Genomic DNA, 20,084 nt, shown 5'->3' with positions numbered 1-20,084 from the left:
CGTGAGGAATTATGGGGTGCCAGACACTGTGTGTTCTGCTCTAAAGCATCCAAATCCTTTCCTTCTAATGGAACGACCTTATTTATGAACATACTACACCAAATGATGGGTTTACTTTCATCAGCCATAAATCGGCATCTTTCAATAATCAGATATATGATCTCATGTGATATTCAATGCATTTCATTGTTGTTTACCTTGTGCTGAGGCTTGGGGAGTAACGGAATACATGTAACAGCTTTACGTAATAAGAATACAAAAAACTGGTAACTGTAATCCATTACAGTTACGTCAAAAAACAAAGTAATCAGATAACAGGTACATATGGTAAAAATAGGAATACTATCAGAATTTCATTGAATAAAATTATTTTTTTAATTTAAATCCATCTTTTGACATAGTCTACACACAATATAGACAGCTACTTGATTATATTTCTGGGTCTCTCTTTCTAGTCTTTGCTTACATGAGCAACCTCCTGCTGCATGTGCAAATAAATTTTGCGCAAAGTTAATTTCGTAGATATTAGCCAACATTGTTCTCTGAAATGTTTATGTTAGGCTGACCATACGTCCTCTTTTTCCCGGACATTCGGATCTTAAAAAAGTGTCTGGCCAGGATTTCTAAATTTATGTAAATGTCTGGGACTCGGCTTTAGTTTCATTATGATGTGCTTATGGTCTAATACTGCATCGTGTGTGCGCATGTTTGCATTGTTTAACCCCGCTCTGTAATTCATCACACACCAATTGGTCGATTATAAAAGGCTTGCAGCAACTATTGGCCAAATTCCTGCCTGTCAACCGTTAGCCTTCTTTCAGCGAATGCGCGAAAGTGAAGCGCTGTTGTGTACGACATCAAACGGTTGCTTGACAATAGCAGCAAATGACATCTGTCCCGAGCCGAAACAACGCCCACGGCCATATACAGTCATTTTTAATTTCATGTGATCACATTGTTTCATATTACATAGTCATTCAAATGTGTAAATGAAGGTAGAAGATACACTCATAGCATCTAATATTTTATTTTATTCCATGGATATTCAAAAGAATGTAGGAATTTATATATATTTATGTGATGCTAATAGTGTGTCTTCTTCAGTGTATTAAAGTCTGCATTCATAGTAACACTGTTTTGAATGATATTACCCCCCCCCCACCCCCCAAAGAAAGAAAAAGAATAAACAAATAAATAAATAAAGATGTCCTCTTTTTGTTATAAGCTCTAAATAAAAGTATTATAGATCATATTGATTTTCTCTTGACGTTATTTGCATATATGACCTTAAAGTAATCCAAAAATAATCAGATTACATTACTTTCATGGGGTGATACTTGGAGTATGTTACTTATGAAAAAAAAAAAAAATGCAGTAATTTATAACTGTAACAGAATAATTTTTTTAAATAACCTCCCAACCCTGTGCGTGCGTATATCGTAGAGATGCAACAATCCAGTTAGCCCATGGTTCAATACATACCTCAGTTTTTTAACCACGGTTTTCGGTTTGGATTGGTTCTGATGGCTTGGCACATCAATCAGAGTGTTTTTTGTTATTCTATACTTAGGAACATCTATACGACCGGTAAGGTAAGAGGTTATATATAAATATATATAAATTAACACTGGCGGCTCACAGCTGCTGGTAGCCCATATACAAACTGGGGAACATGTATATTCCTAAATTTAAAAAATAAACATGCATGTAAACATAAATTGACCATTTCACATAAACATACCTTTACTTCAGTAATCATAAATTAACCATTCAGAATGTAAAGTGTAATATCACTGTCAGGGCAATATCAGCTCAGCTATCTATTGCTGTATTTTGAGGTTCTTCTGTAAAAAGATAAGCCTGTCATCATTCTCTGCAGCAAGACGAGAGCGGTTTGCACTTACTATGTCTCCGGCAGTGGAGAAAATTCTCTCACTCGCAACAGAGGTTCCTGGAACACAAAGGTGTCGTTGTGCAGTTTTTGCTACATGGGGGAACTTTCATTCATTTTTTTCCACCACATGAATGGTTCAGCATCCACATGAATACTGTCTGCTAACTTGTGGTGTGGTGACTTCCTCCTCAATGATCTGGAGAAAGGGCCTGGTTTGTTCCACTGTTCTGAAAAGCTCTCCAAAATACTTCTGACATTGCCATCTTCTTCTTGGGAAGATGGATTTTCATCCTCTGTGGAAGAAGAATCCTCTATTTATTTATGCATACGTGTGTAAACATATCTGTGTGTATACAGTGTAGATATAATCAAGATGTGATTGAAGTTTAGACTTTCATCTTTAATTCAAGGCTTGCAACTGCTAAACGGTTAATGCAATATTTCTGTTAAAGCCCATTGAATTCAAGCTGAAAGTCTACACTTCAATCACATCTCGATTGCTTCATTTAAAATCCGCTGCGGTGGTGTACAGGGGAAAAATTACGAAAATTGCGTCACTGTCCAAATATTTATGGACCTGGCCGTATATATGGCAAGTTTTTGTGATAAAAAGATAAATCGTGTCAGAACGTTTTCAACATATTAAAAATAAGTGAACATGGTGAAGGAAAATTATAATGTATAAAAAAAATCATGTGAAATAAATAAATTCATTACGAAATATTGCACACAGATACTGTACAAATAAAAATAATAATCGTACAAGTGGGATTGGTCCCACGCACATTTCCTGTTGAGACTGCTACACATCACATCACACACGACCTGATACAGAACCAAAGTTCACACACAGTTCGAAAAACAGTTCCCCAGTGTCTTCCTTAGTGATACGGTTCATCTTTAATATTAACAAACCTTTCTAGTTTAGGCCATGTCCACATGTACAAATATGGACATTTGGAGGTACAGACACAGACAGTGTCATTGCTAACACATACTGATCAACCACTTTATTAGGAATACCTGTACAACTGCTCATTCATGTAATCGTCCAACCAACCAATCATGTGTCAACAGTGTAATGCAAAAAATCATGCAGATACAGGTCAAGAGCTTCAGGTAGTGTTCATATCAAACATCAGAATGGGGGAAATGTGAACTCAGTGACTTTGACTCTGACATGGATGTTGGTGCCAGACAAGTGTTTGAGTATTTCAGGAAAATCATCAATCTGAGGCTACAGTGGGCACAGGCTCACCAAAACTGGACAATTGAAGTTTGGAAACAGACCAGGCAATGTTTTTACAATCTTCAAATGTTCAGTTTCTGTGAGTTCCTGTACTTGGTAGACATGGGTGGTACCTAGTGTGGTCTGTAGCCCATGCGTCTCAGCTAGTGACCTGTTGTACTTTCTGAGATGCTCTTCTGCTCACAGTGGGTGTAACGAGTAGTTGTTTGACTTACTGTAAACATCCAGTCAGCTCAAACCAGTCTGGCCATTCTCATCAACAAGGCATTTCCACCCACAGAACTGATTTTATCCATTGCATTACTGCCACATGATTGGCTGGCTGGATAATTGCATGAATGAGCAGGTGTACTGGTGTTCCTATTAAATTGGCTGGTGATTGTATATAAACAAAGGAGAAAAGCTAAAAAATAAATTGAAATCCAAATGAACTGAAAATAACATAACACTTGGAACTCGTTTTAAAAACTAACACTGGTGTGTGTGCAGTGAGTGACAGAGTAATGTTGGATCAGTGATGCACTCAGCCTAGTGGGGAGATGATACAAGAGGAAGTGCCACTTCCTGTCATGTTTCAGCAGTTACCTAGTTGTGTGGAATGACTAACCTCTCTGCTTAATGGCTCTGGCTTGTCTTTTGCAATTTTATCCAGGTGGGCAGTCTGCTTACTTGTGTCTGATTACATTTTCCTCCTTATCTGTGTCAGGCCAGACACTGTGTGAGTGTATTCTCTCACTATCGCATGAACACTTCTAGCACTACTGAATGTTCCAGTGTTGTTTTTAGCATTGCTGTTGCGAGAAGTTTAGCATTCTGTAAAGTTTCTGGAAGTCTCTGCTGTGTTATTAGGGGTAAAAAATAAATAAATAAATAAATAAAGGTAAAGACCAAGGTGTGAAAAAATAACATCACGCTGAGATGCTCACATTAAGTCACAATGCTTGGCTGCAGTGCTTTGTTGGACTCCCCCTGTTCCTATGTAGCTTTTGAACACACAGTAATACACACACCAAAAGATGAAACAGCCATGATCAAAGAAGAGGATCAGCGGCCATAGGGATGACCCTGGGTAGCTGTGAACACCCCCCCCCCACACACACACACACACACACACACACACACATTTGTTACAGAGAACTGCTCTAAAGATAATGCTGTTTTCTTACTCATTAATTGAATCCGAGATGGGTTTAAGTAGCGACTGCTTATATTATATGGTACTGACAGCTTTTAAATCATCTATAATTTGAAATATAGTTGAATATATGCGTTTATTTACAAAGACTGAAATGCAGAAACACTGCAAAAATATAGTTAAAATAGAATATAGTCAAAATATTTCTCTTTATGATACTGCAAACAAATTATGAATAATCCTATTTCTAGACGGTGTAGTTTCATTTCAAGCTATTTTTTGTTGATTCAAGCATGTGTTTCTAAGTTTACACACATACACCCAGAAATATGAATGATGTCTATGTTACTGTCCTGCCTATATAATTTCAAGCTGTAACCTTCTTAGATGTATATCGACTGGCTAATGTAGCATTCAGTCCTTCTCCTACTATAAAGAAAAAAGGAATTGATATACTACAAAGAAAACTTCTGAGTACTTGCCCTATGCAGTGATGGCTTAGTCAATGTTCTGAGCTCCTGATCTCTTGATCAGAAGACTGTGAGTTCAAATTCCATGACCATCAGACAGTCACTTTTGTGCCATTAAGCAAGGCCCTTAACCCTCATCTGCTTAGCTCTGTGCTCTCAAACTGTAAGTTATTTGAGTAAGTTAACTGTAAGTTATTGAGGCATCTGTCATATGAATTAATGTAAACACAGTTTTGGTTTATTGTATTAGGAAGATATTTAAAGCTGCAGTACTGAACTTTTATCTCTCTATCGCCATCTCTGTTTGAAACATAAAATTGCAAGTTACTTGTGGAGTTATTTCTTTACGTGGGTTGTGCTTCGGCGCTGCTCCTCTGCGCGGCTGAATCTGAAGGTTTAAGATATACGTATTGTTTTTTTGTTAGCTACATAACTTGACAATGGAGGTGACGGCAGATACGGTTTTCTTGAATTGCTCTCTCTCTCATACCTAGCAGAAAAAAAGTGCAATTTACCACACTGACCATAGCCAAACAAACAAACAAAAAGAAAACAACATAGGAAACTCAATAACTAGCTGAATCAAGCGAACAAGTGTGCTAATGTTAGTTAGCTATCTATTGAGTCACTGAAGTGTCTTACCTGTTCAGCAGAAAAAAGTCCATCTCTGTGTCAGTCTTCAATCCCTTCAGATCTCAGAGTTTTCGAAACCTCTCAAACCCCATGCCGATATTTATTCTCGTTTTAGCACGGGCTCTGTCGCTTTCCCTTTTTGACTACAGGCTCTTGACAGTTCGAAGTTTCTTGGTTTTGACAACAGCTGATAACCCAGATGTTATCGGTGATTGCCGTTTAAAACTATCCAGATTAAAAGCAACCATAGAGGACAAGTTTTAATTCTAAGCAACTGTTCTACGAACAAGCTACAAACAAGAACATGCTATAAACACGCCACAATCTTCAGCACCCACACACATGATATAGTAGCCGGCTCTTCTTGTTTCTGTTTATCGACGTGACATATCCACGCAAAGGCAAATGATGTCAAACTGACCTTTCCCACGAAATCCCACCCGAGAGCTCAAGTTATAAATCATTATTTTAAGCTTCCCATTGCGAATCGGTGTCAGGTATGGAGACAGTTTTGAACACTGATTTTTATGTACTTGCTCAATCATAAATTTTTGTTCATTTTTAACCACAAAAAAGTCCCGTACTGCAGCTTTAAATGCAGTTAACACACGAATTTCAAACATGTTTTTTTTTAACTTAAGTAAATTATTTTGTTCTGTATGTGCTCATATCTTTTAACGAACTGATGGTATATTGTTACAAACACAATCTATTCATGATCGTGCTGGGAAAGGGGGCGTTGGAGATGCACATACTTTTACGTTCAGTCCACTTGTGTGAATCTACCATGGTCGTTGTGCTTTCTTTGTGCCAAGCCATATACAGTACAGTAAATGAACATCTGCCACAGAGACTTGCTCCAAAGATAATGCTATTTTGTTCCTCTTTAGTTAGTGTTGGATAAGATTTTTAATGATGTCTATAGCGTTTTAAATTACTAATCATTTTTAAATTCTCTCTTTCTCTTCCTCCTACAGGCCCCTTTTTATGAATCGACCATGGACCGTGTGCTTTGGCAGCTGCTGGTCCTGGTTATGACTGTGGTGGCTGTTCATGCTTGTCCCAAATACTGTGTGTGCCAGAATTTGTCTGAGTCTCTTGGGACACTGTGTCCAGCTAAAGGCCTTTTGTTCGTACCAACTGACATCAACCGGCACACGGTAGAGCTCCGTCTAGGTGGAAACTTCATCTTACGCATTACGCAGCAAGACTTTGCCAATATGAGTGAATTAGTGGATCTGACACTGTCACGCAACAGCATCAGTTCCATCCAGCCATTCTCCTTTGCTGACCTTGAGACACTGCGCTCACTGCACATGGATAACAACCGGCTGGCAGAATTGGGACCGGATGATCTACGGGGACTTGTAAACCTTCAGTACCTAATTCTAAACAATAACCAGCTATGCCGCATCTCTGAACATGCCTTCCAGGACTTGGTGCCTGCAATTGAGGATCTTGATTTGTCATACAACAACCTGCAGATGCTGCCCTGGGATTCAGTGCGTCACATGGTCAACCTGCACCAGCTCACGCTGGACCACAACTTGCTGGAATACATTCCTGAAGGTACCTTTACTGAACTGGAGAGACTTGCACGTCTGGACCTGACATCTAACCGCCTTCGGAAGCTTCCGCCAGACCCAATTTTTGCTCGGGCACAAGATTCACTGCAGGAATTGGTGCAAGTCTCTACGCCGTTTGCACCACAGCTTTCGCTGAGCATCGGTGGCAATCCGCTCCACTGCAACTGTGAGCTGCTCTGGTTTCGAAGGCTGGAGCGTGAAAATGACTTGGAAACTTGTGCTTCTCCTTCAAATTTGAAGGGGCGTTACTTCTGGACCATAAGGGAGGAGGAGTTTATATGTGAGCAGCCCCTTATCACACAGCACACACACAGGATGTTAGTTCTAGAGGGTCAAACAGCCAGCTTAAGATGCGAGGCCACTGGAGACCCGACTCCCACAATCCATTGGGTAGCCCCTGATGACCGTCTCCTTGGCAACTCCTCTCGGATTGTAGTGTATGGCAATGGCACACTTGTTATCACCATTACTACATCAAAAGATTTTGGCACATTCACATGTATTGCTGCCAACGTTGCCGGTGAATCCACTGCTTCAGTGGAACTGTCAATCGTCCAGCTGCCCCACATAAACAACGGAACAGGACAACCCAAATCCCGCCTCTCTGATATTACAGGAACCTCGAAGGCCACGCCCAAGGGCCAACCAGAAAAGGACAAGCCAGTTTGGGTTTCTGAGGTGACTGCAGACTCTGCCCTCATCAGATGGTCCATCAGCAAGGCAGCTCCCAAAGTGAAAATGTACCAGCTGCAGTACAACTGCTCCGATGACGAAGTGCTCATTTACAGGTACAGTATTATAAAAGGGGCAACATGTACAGGGTTCGGGACTCAGTGTTCAATATATTTCATATCAAAATGTTATAGACTAAAAAAGCAGCACACCTGTACAGTAATACTCCTACAGTCTACTGTAAACAGCAAACAGAACAGAAAAGTAAGAATATGTTGCTTGTTTGCTAAATGTTGGTGACTCGATTCATTTGAAGAGGAAAAATTTCTTTCAGGAGGCACTGCCAGTTTTGACATGCTATGAGATAAGGGACTTCCTATTCGTTTGATCACCTACATCACTATCTAAACCAGAAAGTGTTGAATTTGCTTAGGGCTAAAAGTATTATCTTTGATAATGTAACCTTGTTGCATTTTTCAGTGATCTATCATCAGGCCCGCTAAATAGTTAATCAAGCAGTTTTATATCATATTTTTCACTCTGGTCTTTTTTTCCAGGCTTCCTTGGTTCAGCAAGAAATAAGCTCCTTTCCACTAGCTTTTCTCCTGATTTAAAGTGACAACAAATAAAAACATCAGCTTGTTAGCTGAGATCATTTGCAAGCTAGCTAACACTAGATAAACTATTAATCTATATTAAGGACTAGTAGCTGGAATTACTATTAGGATAATTGAAGTGTAATATTATCTTTCAAATACACCATGGTTCGTATTTAATACAATACTATTGTGTACTTTTGCACAAATTGGCATTACTGCACACACATTCCCTTGTGTCGAATGTCAGTCAATACATTTTCTTTTACTGACACTTTTACAGTGTGGGTGAAAAACATTGGTTTCTTTTCCTGTTTCCTCAACTCTGCTTTTATTTCTTAGCATTTCTCAAATCTCACGAGTAGCATTCGAGTCTTTTGGTCCCCAGGCCCCTGATAATGATATAAAGTGTTTTACAGCATGCAAGAATACTGCTGTAAATCTGAGCAAGAGTAGAAAAACCCAAGCAGAGAGAAAATCCAATTACTTAATGCCTTTTAAATCATTTATCCATTAGTATCTGGGGAAATGCGTGACAGCTCCCTCCCTTCTGCTCAGTCCATTGGCTGGGAAACTGTACTTGTCTCGTCTCTTAGGGCATTATGTATTTATCATCTGTGTTAAAATTGTGGTTTAATCATATAAAGTTGGTGTATTCTACTGCATATAATATCCATGTGGTGTTATTAAGTGGTATCAAGTGGTACCACTGACACCATTGTTACCACAGTAACAAGTAGGTGGATGGATGTATGGATGGATGGATGGATGGATGGATAGAAGGCCTGTAATCAAATATTTAGAGAATTTTTCAAATAGATTGTACAGTTGTACTACAAAGATAACGTCAAGGTCAATAGAACCCAGCATCACTAAGCAGGGAACAGGACAGGATGGTTAAAGACATCTAGCATACTACCATAGGGCAGATATAAGTTAACTATAGATAGGAAGTGACATGTTAAATGGAAAGCCATAGTAATGTTTCAGCTAGATTGCCATAAGGCATCTATGACGCTCTTTTATCCCTCATTGTCCATAGTCACCCACTGTGTGATTTAGTGTGTTTGGCTTGTCTCTTCTTGTGATATATATTGCCATGCTGTCTGGGGAATTTTGCTCATTGGCTATTCATTGCTCTGGGTCTGTCTGCTTTATTAAAGCCCATGTTTGATTGACAGTAAACAAAGACAGTTCGTCGTGTCATTTTATTAAACTCAGTTATAGTGTGTTACAGCATGACTGTTATACAGCAAGCAAATACCTCAAGTGTTATACCATGAAAACACTACTAGAAGCTTGTGATCTGGGTAATTACTGCTGGGACGACCTTAATTTAGGAGGTGTGTGGTTCCTCAGCACACAAAGGAATACATCACCTTCTCTCATTAACCTTATCTATTTCTTGAACTCCATAAGATATCTGTTGCTGTGTTGTGGTGTGTATCATTTCTATAGATGTTATTTGGTTTGGTTACCCTATTACAGAGTTAATCTGACACCAACACAGAAAAAGTGTCTTAGGAGCCTCTTTAGGCAATCTCACTCTGATTCCTTATTTCTTTTTAATGCATCCATCCATTAGTGTTATTGTGAAGTGATGTTCGTGCTGCATTTGAGAACAGCTCATCGGCCAGACCAGACAAATGTCAAGACCCATTTATCTCACTCTGCACGCTCTCTGTTCTCTCTCTGCCGGTTCCAGGCCCGTTTACTATTTTTGCCTGCATAAAGACAATCAAATCTCCCTGCTACAGAGGAATCAATGTTGCAGGAGTACATTTGCATGACATTGGTCCATAAAGAGCCAGGGCAAGGTAATGGGCAAGAAGGAGTTATGTCTGAAACTGGAAGCGTCTAATGAGAAATGAGGGAGTAAAAATGAACCGCGAAATGGTGCAATGATTAGAGAGGGAGGAAAGAGGAGAACATTTTGTTTATTGGTGTGTAAGTTTTATTAGATCAGGTCTATGGCTAAAAGTTCAAATGGGTCAAAGGTGCTGCAGACAAGGTCCATAAAGCTCTTAGGGGAAAAGTGAGCCAATATTTGCTCACTATTGTAGTAGCTGTTTCCTGCAAGCTGTGTTCGTGACTCACTCTCCATGATTAACGTTATGGCCTCATGCTGTCTCGAAAGCAAAGTCTCGATCTTTCAAAATTGCCTTTCAGTGCCTAGAGCCTGCTAAAACTTTCATTTCTTCCCATCTTCAACTATCACTTATTTTCCATACTAGTATGATAAGCAGAACCAAACATGTGCCACTTTGTCTGAAGTTCTGAATTAAACTGAATTAACTGCTGGACAAGATCAATCTGTAATGGGTGCAGGGGAGCATGGGAGTTTGAAATAGCCAGCGATATGTACTGTAGGAAATTCTGAGTGTAGCCTACTAGTATACTAGATCTAATCACCAGAAGCCCTGAAATTTCACAGCATCTTCACATCCTATATAGATCTTTCTATGCCATGGAAGCACAGATGTGCTCTCTAATGTGCTGTGTACAGTATTACAGAGAACTAGAGGTAGAGAGGTGATGTATAGAGCGGGAATGGTATCCAAAACAGTCTAGTAATGGATTCCATTCAAATGTCTGTTATCAGATACTCTCAGTATGAAGTGCATGTAAACAAAGGAGCTTTTATCCTGCCACTGTGAATGAATGAGTGGCAACTGAGCGGATTGCCATGGAGGATCATAAGACTATGAAGTATTTCAGTCATATAGTGCCATTTTGAGATGATAAAGCAACTGGAACTGTCATTTGATTTTAAAGTTATCTGAGCTATTAAATCCATGTCAGTCTCTCTCCATAGTCCCTCACTCAAAAATGCACAAGCAGAGTGGAATGAAAAGAAAGGACAGAAGAGCAGCGATGCTTTTCTTCCATGCAAGGACTTAAACGATTTTGCCTGCATTAATTACATTTGTAGGATTAGTTAGTGGTATGCCGCTTTATCATTTCAAAAAGTAGCATTTGTGCCAATGCTTTTGTACGCTACAGCTGACGAGTTGAAACCCAACGGCACAAGGTTCAGCCACATCACAACGCAAAAATCCCACGTTTGACCCTGAGCTTGGTTTACTGATGTGGAGTTCCTGTGCATGTTCTCCCTTGGTCTGGGTGTTTTCCAAAATCCTGCCAGTAGGTGGATTGGCTAAGAAAAAGTGCCCCTCAATGTGAATGGGTGTGTGATTGTGTGTGCGTGGTGCTCTGTAGTAGACAGGTGTCCCATCCAGGGTGTATTCCACCTAACACGCAGGGTTCCTAGGACAGGCTCCGGATACACTGTGACCCTGACCAAGTGAAAGTGAGTGAGTGATTGTACTAAAGTACAATAGCTCAGCTGATGTTGCTAGCTAGGATTAGCTAGCTAACTACGCGATGTTTGTCAAGATGTTGTAGGTAACACATTAATAGAATAAATTATGCCAGAACTTAATAAGCAAATTAATCAGCTTTCAACCAAAGTAAAGTGAGCTCAGCATCAGTTTTAAAGTTTGTAAAATCAACCCGGTCTCTCACAATGAAAAGCCAGGCTGATGTTTTACATTTACATTTTTCTCATTTGGCTGAGGCTTTTATCCAAAACGACTAACTACTGAGACAATTATTCATACCTCTTCCCATTCACCTTCATTTCCATTGCACTCTATTTTACCAAGATGTTTCTTTTGATAATTTTTTTTCTCAAGCTAATTATTTTAGTGATAGTTAGCAAAATGTTACTAAAAATACTTACAGCACCTTTAATGTAATGGATGAATTATGCAAAATTCATTATATTCAGTAGGATTAACAAAGTTCCTCAGATGATGGTGAAACTTTCATCGCATGTTCAGTCAGCTAGACTCCCAAAGGGTAATTCTTATGGATTCATAAAAGTTCATGATATGGAAGTAACGCTCACCAGCACTCTGTCTACTGCCGGTTGTTCAAATCTATTACCTCTCAGCACTCTTCAGCCTTTTTTATTTATTTATCCTGGATCCTAGCGATATCAGTTAGGCCGTCTGTTCACTGGGTTGGGGCTAGATGGCTTAAAGAGATAATGCCAGTTATCTCAAAACTCCTCCATACTGTTTTTCGGATGTATCTACAAATTAACAAGGACTAACAAAAAAATTTTTTTAAACCATCCTGTCAAATATTCCTGTATTCTGAAGTGTTTTCCCCACACAAAGAGCAAAATTTCAGTAGGACAAATTTCCAGAGCAGGTTATGGCACCCTTTTAAAGGCATTATTTTAATGCTCATTTGAAATCCCAATTAAGTGTTAATGGAAAGATAAGGACATAGTTAATACAACGATGGTGTGCATCCTGGCATGCTAATATAACACTCTTTTTGAGAATATGTGTTTTGCACTGGGTTTGAAAACTTTGTTTCTTTCTTTTAAAGGATGATCCCTGCTTCCAGTAAGGCATTCCTAGTAAACAACTTGGTCTCCGGAACCCGCTACGATTTGTGCATCTTGGCAGCCTGGGATGACTCGGCCACTACGTTGACAGCCACCAGCATTGTGGGTTGCGTTGAGTTCTTCACCAGAGATGAGTACCCACAGTGTCATTCTCTGCATGGGCAGCTACTGGGTGGCACCATGATCCTGGTCGTGGGAGGTGTGATCGTGGCTACCTTGCTCGTCTTCATCGTCATCCTAATGGTGCGCTACAAGGCTGGTGAGGGCGGGACATTGACTGCAGTTGGGGCTGAGCTTCCTGTTAGCAAGTTAAGCGACATTGGTGATACCTATTCACAGAACAATGATGGGTGTCTGGGGCAGAATGGAGTCTTTATGCCCCCTTCAAATTCCAAAGCCAAACTCAAAGCCAAACCCAAGGTGAGTCTACGAAATGAGGTGGTGGAGTTTAAATGTGGCTCTCTTCAGAGTAGTATGAGCTCTCTATCCTCATCCTCATCCTCATCCTCTGCTGATTCTGTGAATGCCTTGCACTCCTGCAGCCCCAACAGTGCTTTGGCCAACATCTGGAGGTCAGCGTCTCTCAAACCGCGAGGAAATCTGGACCATCTGTTGGGGGCCATTAATGCTCTAGAGATTAAGGGCCAGGCACCATTGGGAAACAACAAATCTGGTCGTGCAATGGCATCGGTGCCCACTAATGATAAGGAGCCCCTGCTGGGCCGAACACTGGACTCCAAGTTCAGACGGAGTCACTCATTTGACGCCGGTGAGTTTGCAACATCAATCAGTGGTGTCTGGACCAAACGTAGCCTCTCCATCAATGGTATGTTGCTCAAGGATGACATGGCTAGCAGCAGGGGCACTCTGGAGGGTTCGGAGTGGGTGATGGAGAGCACTGTGTAGACTGTGTACAATACTTTCAAGCTGACATCCTGCCCTTGTGTCAAAGAAAAATCAAGGGAATAAAGCCTCTGTTTTCCCATGCATGGACTTACATATCTTTTCATCGAATATTAAAACATATATCCACTATACAACGTGTTGTATTGGGCAGACAGTTATACGCTTTATGTTCTGGTGAATAAGTGCATTTGTGTGTGTGTGTGTGTGTGTGTGTGTGTGTGTGTGTGTGTGTAGTCATATACCCTTGGGATTCTGCCATTCATCAGGATCATTATAGTATGACCAGATACATGACTGTTAAATGACAGTTAACAAATTAAAATAAATTTTAAAAAAACTGCCAATGCGTTCTCTACAGAAAAGTACTGCAAATTCATTCTGTATAGAGATATATATGTGGTACAAATAATATTTATAAACTTAATGAAGTTAAAGTTTTATATTTTTATCTCAAGTGTCATACCAACTCTTTCTCAAAGGGAAGACTTTAAAAAAAAAAAGTTGGAGAACTTTCATACCTTTTTTATTTCACTCCCTTTTCTGTTATTTTCATCCCACTCATGTCCTGAAGGAATCATCTGCAAAGAGCAGAAGTTGAAGGTTTCTGTTGAAAGATTCACAAATCTTTAATTCAACTTTTTACTGAATATTACATTCTAACGTCCCATTACATTTTCTGTCACATAGAAAGTATACATTTTTCTCTGTGCCCATATGTACAAAGGAGCTGGGAAATACCACATCATTTTTGACATAAGAAATGATGCCTGTGTAAATTAATGAAGTGTTAAGAACCTTTTTTAATGAACTCCTGGCTTCTGGCCAAGAAACACACATCAAGCCCTGGAACACTACATACATTTTCTGTGATGTCCTTTAAAACAGAATTTACTCTTATATAAAACGGCACATTCACACAGCTACAAATGATGCCATATCCACCAGAGAAGTCTACATATGTTTGACTAAGCTCTAATTAAAGAAATCAGGACAATTATCTTGCTTTTGAATTACTGGGTAATATTTGTAATATTAAATGTCTTAGAGTTACCTTCAGGAGCCAGTGAGAGATATCTCCAATGTCAATCATTTCAAACTAATCATATGTGTCAGAGGGATGTGTGAAAATGTCACAGTCCAAATATGTTTGAAGTGGCAGACATTGGATTGGAGTCAAGCAGGAGTGGACTTGAAATGAGCATGCTATGCTAAAACTTGTGTTGTCATTGCCATGATTCAGATTCCCAGTACTGAGGACTGGACACACTGCATATTTGAGTGTATTTCCTGTCTTAAAGTGTCATTCATTTCATGAAGGACTTCTGGGCACAAGTGTACCCAACAAGTGAACACAATTTTCCCCTTACCCCAAACCTACTCATGTTATGTTGTTGTTGTTGTTGTTGTTTTTTTTGTTTTTTTTTAGGTTTGAGTATTAGAAAACTAAGTAGAAATAGAAGTCACGGATGCTAACGTAGTTCCATCTTCATTTGGCAAATATGGACTTTCTGTGCTATTTTACAAAATAGTCTATGTGCTCCTTTACATCTTGAACAACACCTATTATCCATAAAGAACATGGGGAAATATTAAGCTAGTATTACAGTTAGAGTCATGTGAAAAAATAAGTACACCCCATGGGCATTCTTGTTTTTTTTATTTTTTAACATATTTGAAACAGTGCCTATTAATAAAGGTGATGCACTTTATCAAATGACAAATAAAATTGACATTTTGTAGTGATTTTCACAATTTAAGTTAATAGATCGGTCACATGAAAAAAGTAAGTACACCCCTGCATTTATCACACCTTCAAATCAATAAAATCAGAATCAGGTGTTCAAGATCGGGTGCCAGGGATTAGAACCTGCTCAGGGAGTGCAGGTGGAACCTGTATTATTTAAACCCCTCTCATATCTAGTGTCTGGTGTTCCCTTTGCTACTGAGCTGTGTGGTCTCATCATGCCAAGATCTAAAGAGTTCTGTAAGCCTTCAGAAAAAAGCTTGTGGATGCCTGTGAGTCTGGTAAGGGATTTAAAAAGATCTCCAAATTATTTGAAACACATCATTCCACTGTAAAGAAAATCATCTACAAATGGTGCAGATTTCAAATTGTCCATGACTGACCGTCCCAGCAAATTCAGCCCAAGAGCTGAATTTGCAAAAATTCAGTCTGATGCAAAAAGAAGTCTCCAAGAATCCCAAAATTGAATCCCAGGATCTGCTAGTAAGGCTTGCAACTGCTGGTGTCAAAGTGCATGCTTCTACAGTCAAAAAGAGACCGCACAAATTTGACCTGCATGGGAGGTGTACTTATTTTTTCACATGACTTTATAAGAATGAGAAGTAGAAGCATTCATTGTTCCTTCTGGTTTGGGTTCTAAGAGGTTAAAAATTATTTTATGGAGCTTAACAATGTTTGTTGGATCAAATACTGTATATAAAGTTTTGAGTATGTATTTATGAACATAAGACACCCTACCATTATTTGTCAGCTACATTGGAGTTGTAACTCCACTGAATAACCAGTGAAACAAATGTCCGACATCTAGCACATTTTGGCTGACAATCAGAATAAGGGGATCGTTGTGCAATTTTTTTGTAATATTTCATTAATATTATTAGATGATGAGTAGAATTAATGTTTACCAAGATGGTGAACCACTACTTTAATTAAAATTAATCATGAAGTTTGAAAACATACACCAGTCACCTACTTAGTTACTAATATAACCTGCAGTGTGTCTGAAATGTTTAGGACTCATGTATAACAATTTGCATGGAAACGAATTGTTAATATCATTGATAACACAATTAAAGCCATACCATCTGATCTTATTTGAATGTAACAAGCAAGTAATGTAATGAATAATTTTGTTGCATACAGAAACAGTCTGAGATATGAGCAGGGGGTGCACTAGTTGGGGTTGTTTGTGGGGTTTTATTTTGGATTTTTTTGGCAGAAAGGTTCACAAGGCCTCTGGTTGAGATTAGAGGTGTGCCTCATGATTGGGATACTCGGGATGCTAGTTGTTAATTATTTTCATTCATTTTCAGTCCGATTTGAAGCTTGTGGGATAGTGGTCATGGTGGCTACCTTCAGTTACTAGTTTGTTTATGTTTTTAGGAAATAGAACCAACTAAATTCACTAGAAAATATAATTACTAAGAACTGTGCGAGTGGGATTAAAAAACAGCCCCACGCACATCTCTAGCTGAGACTAATTATGAACCTGAACGATGTAGCTGATGTTGAGGAACTGTCAGAGATAGAATTCACAAGAGACCATGCTGACAGTGGTGCCACGTCTACCTCTTTTTCCTCCCCAATGTTTTCAGATTAAAACGCCAGACCTGTTGGAACAGCAAGGCCAATTTATTTATTTATGTAGTGATTTCTCTCTTTTTTGCTGTAGACTGAAGATATTTGGGTAGGAGATCAAACAATAAATATGAGAAGAGAGTTTAGAATTTCAGCTTTTCTTTTCTGGTATTTATATGTATATGTGTTAAATGACACAAACTGTTCTATATCAGACCACCCAATTTGTAGGTGAACAAAACTATTGGGACTTATGACTGACCAGGTGTTTCTTGTTACCCAGGTGGGTCCTGTTAGATTGATTGTTTAAGCAATAAATAGCTCTGAACATCTGTTCCTGGTTTTATCCTTCAGTTTCTCCTGTGAAGACTGCATTTGTTGTTAAAAGAGATAAACCAACAGGCCGTAACAGGACCATGAAGCAGAGCGCTGTCCTCCTCGGAACACAGAAGCAGAGCAACATCACATCCTCAGTGGTATCCGGAAGCTGAGCGACCACCTCAGGCGGGATGGACAGTCTTAGTGGGGTGGGGTGGGAGGGCAGCAGAGAGCCTCCAGCTCTGACCTCAAACCCTGTCCTAATCCAGTATATCTCACTGCCCCAAATGTGGAAATGTGGACTTATCTGTTCCTATAATTTTGCTCGCCTATAATTTGGGTTGTTTGATACAAAAGGTTGTATGTTTTATGTTGTTTAACACATCCAGATGTAAATACATATGTCTTTGGCACAAACAAATGAATTGGCCATGGCGTTCCAATAGTTTCGGAGGGGACTGTATATTGTTAGGGTTCATATTGAAGCCACATTTTAGGCCATGACCACTTTGGGTTTAGATACAGATACAGATATTTGTAACACTAAACAAACACATATACAGACAGTGTTGTTGCTTTATACCCTGAATTCCTACAAATTCTGTGCAAGATGAACTCATATGTAGACTTCTCTCATCTTTTGGAGATTTAGCCGTTTTTATCATCTCTCACACAGTTACACATCATATTCACAGATAATTCAGACAGGCTGCTTGACACTATAAAAGCTGGGGAGGGTTTTGTACACTTGGGTAGGGGAAAGGGGAAAGGGGAATTGTATAGTAGCATTTTATTCTCATGGGACACAATATCTAAAGAAGAGTATTTTCACTGTGTTGTATCTGTATCTAAACAATTCTTGTTAACTGTGAGACTTGATCAATCACGTTTTGTTTTTGCTACAAAAAGGGTAAATACCATTTCACATAATAATATATTATTTGTCCCGAGCCTTTCTCTCCACAGTCGTCACATTCTCCAGTGTTTTGGAACTGAATTATACAGTTGAAATCTCTATGAATAAAAAGTGCTTATATGATTATAAAAAGTATTTGTTTTTGTTTGTTTGTTTAGATTTTTTGCATATTTGATTTGATCAGGGGGAACAAGTAGTCTGAACAGCAGAAAATACAGTGCCCTTCAATAATATTGGCACCCTTGGTAAAAAAAAAAAAAAATGTTTTGTTAAAAAAAAAATCACAAAAATACTCACATGGTTATCAAACAATTGCAAACACAACAGGTTTATATATATATGAAGTGTATTCCCATTGATATTTTACTTTTTTTTTAGTACACCTGGGTGACTAGGAGCAGGGACCATGACTTCCTGTTTCACAGGGGTATAAATAAGAGGTAACACATAGGCCAAATTCCCTTAGTCATTCATAACGATGGATAAGAACAAGTAATATAGCTGTGATGTGCAGTAAAAGGTTGTTGAGCTTCACACAATGGGGCGTGTCTATAAGAAAACAGCACAAGCTTTGAAAACGCCCATTTCACCATCAGGGCAATAATTAAGAAGTTCCAGTCCACTGGAAATGTTATGAATCGACCTGGAATTGGACGTGTGTCTGTATCATCTCAACGCACTGTGAAGAGGACGGTTCGAGTGGATAAAACATCTCCAAGGATCACAGCTGGAGAACTGCAGATGTTAGTTATGTCTTGGTGTCAGAAAGTCTCCAAAACTACAATCCGAGGTCACCTCCATCACCACAAGCTGTTTGTGTATTCACTAACAGGGTGTCCATAATTGTTGCACACCTATATTTAACAAAGATTCTTTTATATATAAACCTGTGTTTTGCTTGCAATTGTTTGATATCCAGGAGAGCAGAGTATTTTTGTGAATTGTTTTGAACAAAAGAACAAAAAGGTTAAACAATAAAGACAATTTTTCACAACCTTCTTTGCTCATATTTACCAAGCGTGCCGATATTAGTAGAGGACACAGTGTTAAACATCACAGTGTTGTTGGACTGAATTGTCAGATGGAAGTCTTATCGAGGAACATATGGCTAAAGAATGTGTGTTTAAATGCAAATAAATGCTAGGGACGACATGTGTAGTTTTTCTTTTTTTCTTTTTCTTTTTTTTTCACACAACCTGAGCATATTTCAGAAGCACGGTTCTGTTAAAATGTTCTGTGGCCAAATGATCAGGATATGCTCAGTAAAATCAAGCAAGTATTTTTCTGCAATTTGTATTCAGCCAATCTCACCAACCAACAATGGCCTTCATTTATCAACCTGTATATGAATACATGAATACATTTATTTGTAAATCATTCATATGAGTGTCATTAATTAAATTACAGTTGTTGTTGTTTTTTTTTGTTGTTGTTGTTGTTGTTTTTTGTTTGTTTGTTTGTTTGTTTTGGGAAGGTGTAAATTACAATATAAGGACACTAATTATATAATTGGCATGAGTAACTGAAAATGTAAGTATAAATCACATTTATTTGAATTGCAAGGTATTGTCCGTAATATAATTTGTAATGAAAATTGTTGTATTAAAATTAGAAAAGATGCAAAATAGAAGTGTTTTCACTGGTAGTCTCAGACCTTTGGATCCCACCGTGTGTCACTTTGCCGTTGCGTAACTCTACCTATAAAAGTAGAAGTTTCTCTGGAGGTTACTGGGAGTTGACTTGGTTCAGTAGCTCTGAGTAGTAAAATACTTGGCTACTTGAAATATATGATTTTGATATCAAATAAATGAATTTGAAATGAAACCAGGTACCAGGTGATCTTAAAATACATGTTTAATTCTCATAGTGAAGTCCTAGGTATCAGACGATGAAGTTATTTTAATGGTGGTGTGCGAATGTGACAATAAGAGGAGAAAAAATTTATTTTATTTAATTAATTTATTTTA

The 20,084-nt window shown here is 38.7% G+C and overlaps 1 protein-coding gene across 1 annotated transcript in view; it reads left to right on the top strand.

Moving 5' to 3' along the window:
* The window catches only part of lrfn2b (leucine rich repeat and fibronectin type III domain containing 2b), a 141,605-nt gene extending 121,827 nt beyond the window's left edge, over positions 1-19,778 (top strand). The window contains exons 5-6 of the mRNA XM_017455439.3: positions 6,359-7,755; positions 12,637-19,778. Of these exons, the coding sequence (XP_017310928.1) occupies positions 6,380-7,755; positions 12,637-13,561 (2,301 nt within the window). The 5' untranslated portion in view covers positions 6,359-6,379 and the 3' untranslated portion in view covers positions 13,562-19,778. The remainder of the gene's footprint in view (positions 1-6,358; positions 7,756-12,636) is intronic.
* The last annotated feature ends 306 nt before the right edge of the window (positions 19,779-20,084 follow it).

This window comes from Ictalurus punctatus, chromosome 25 (assembly GCF_001660625.3).
Source record: "Ictalurus punctatus breed USDA103 chromosome 25, Coco_2.0, whole genome shotgun sequence".
NCBI classification, from domain to species: Eukaryota; Metazoa; Chordata; class Actinopteri; order Siluriformes; family Ictaluridae; genus Ictalurus; species Ictalurus punctatus.
Note: the sequence above shows the minus strand (reverse complement) of the source record. Positions and strands in the feature narration are given on the sequence as shown.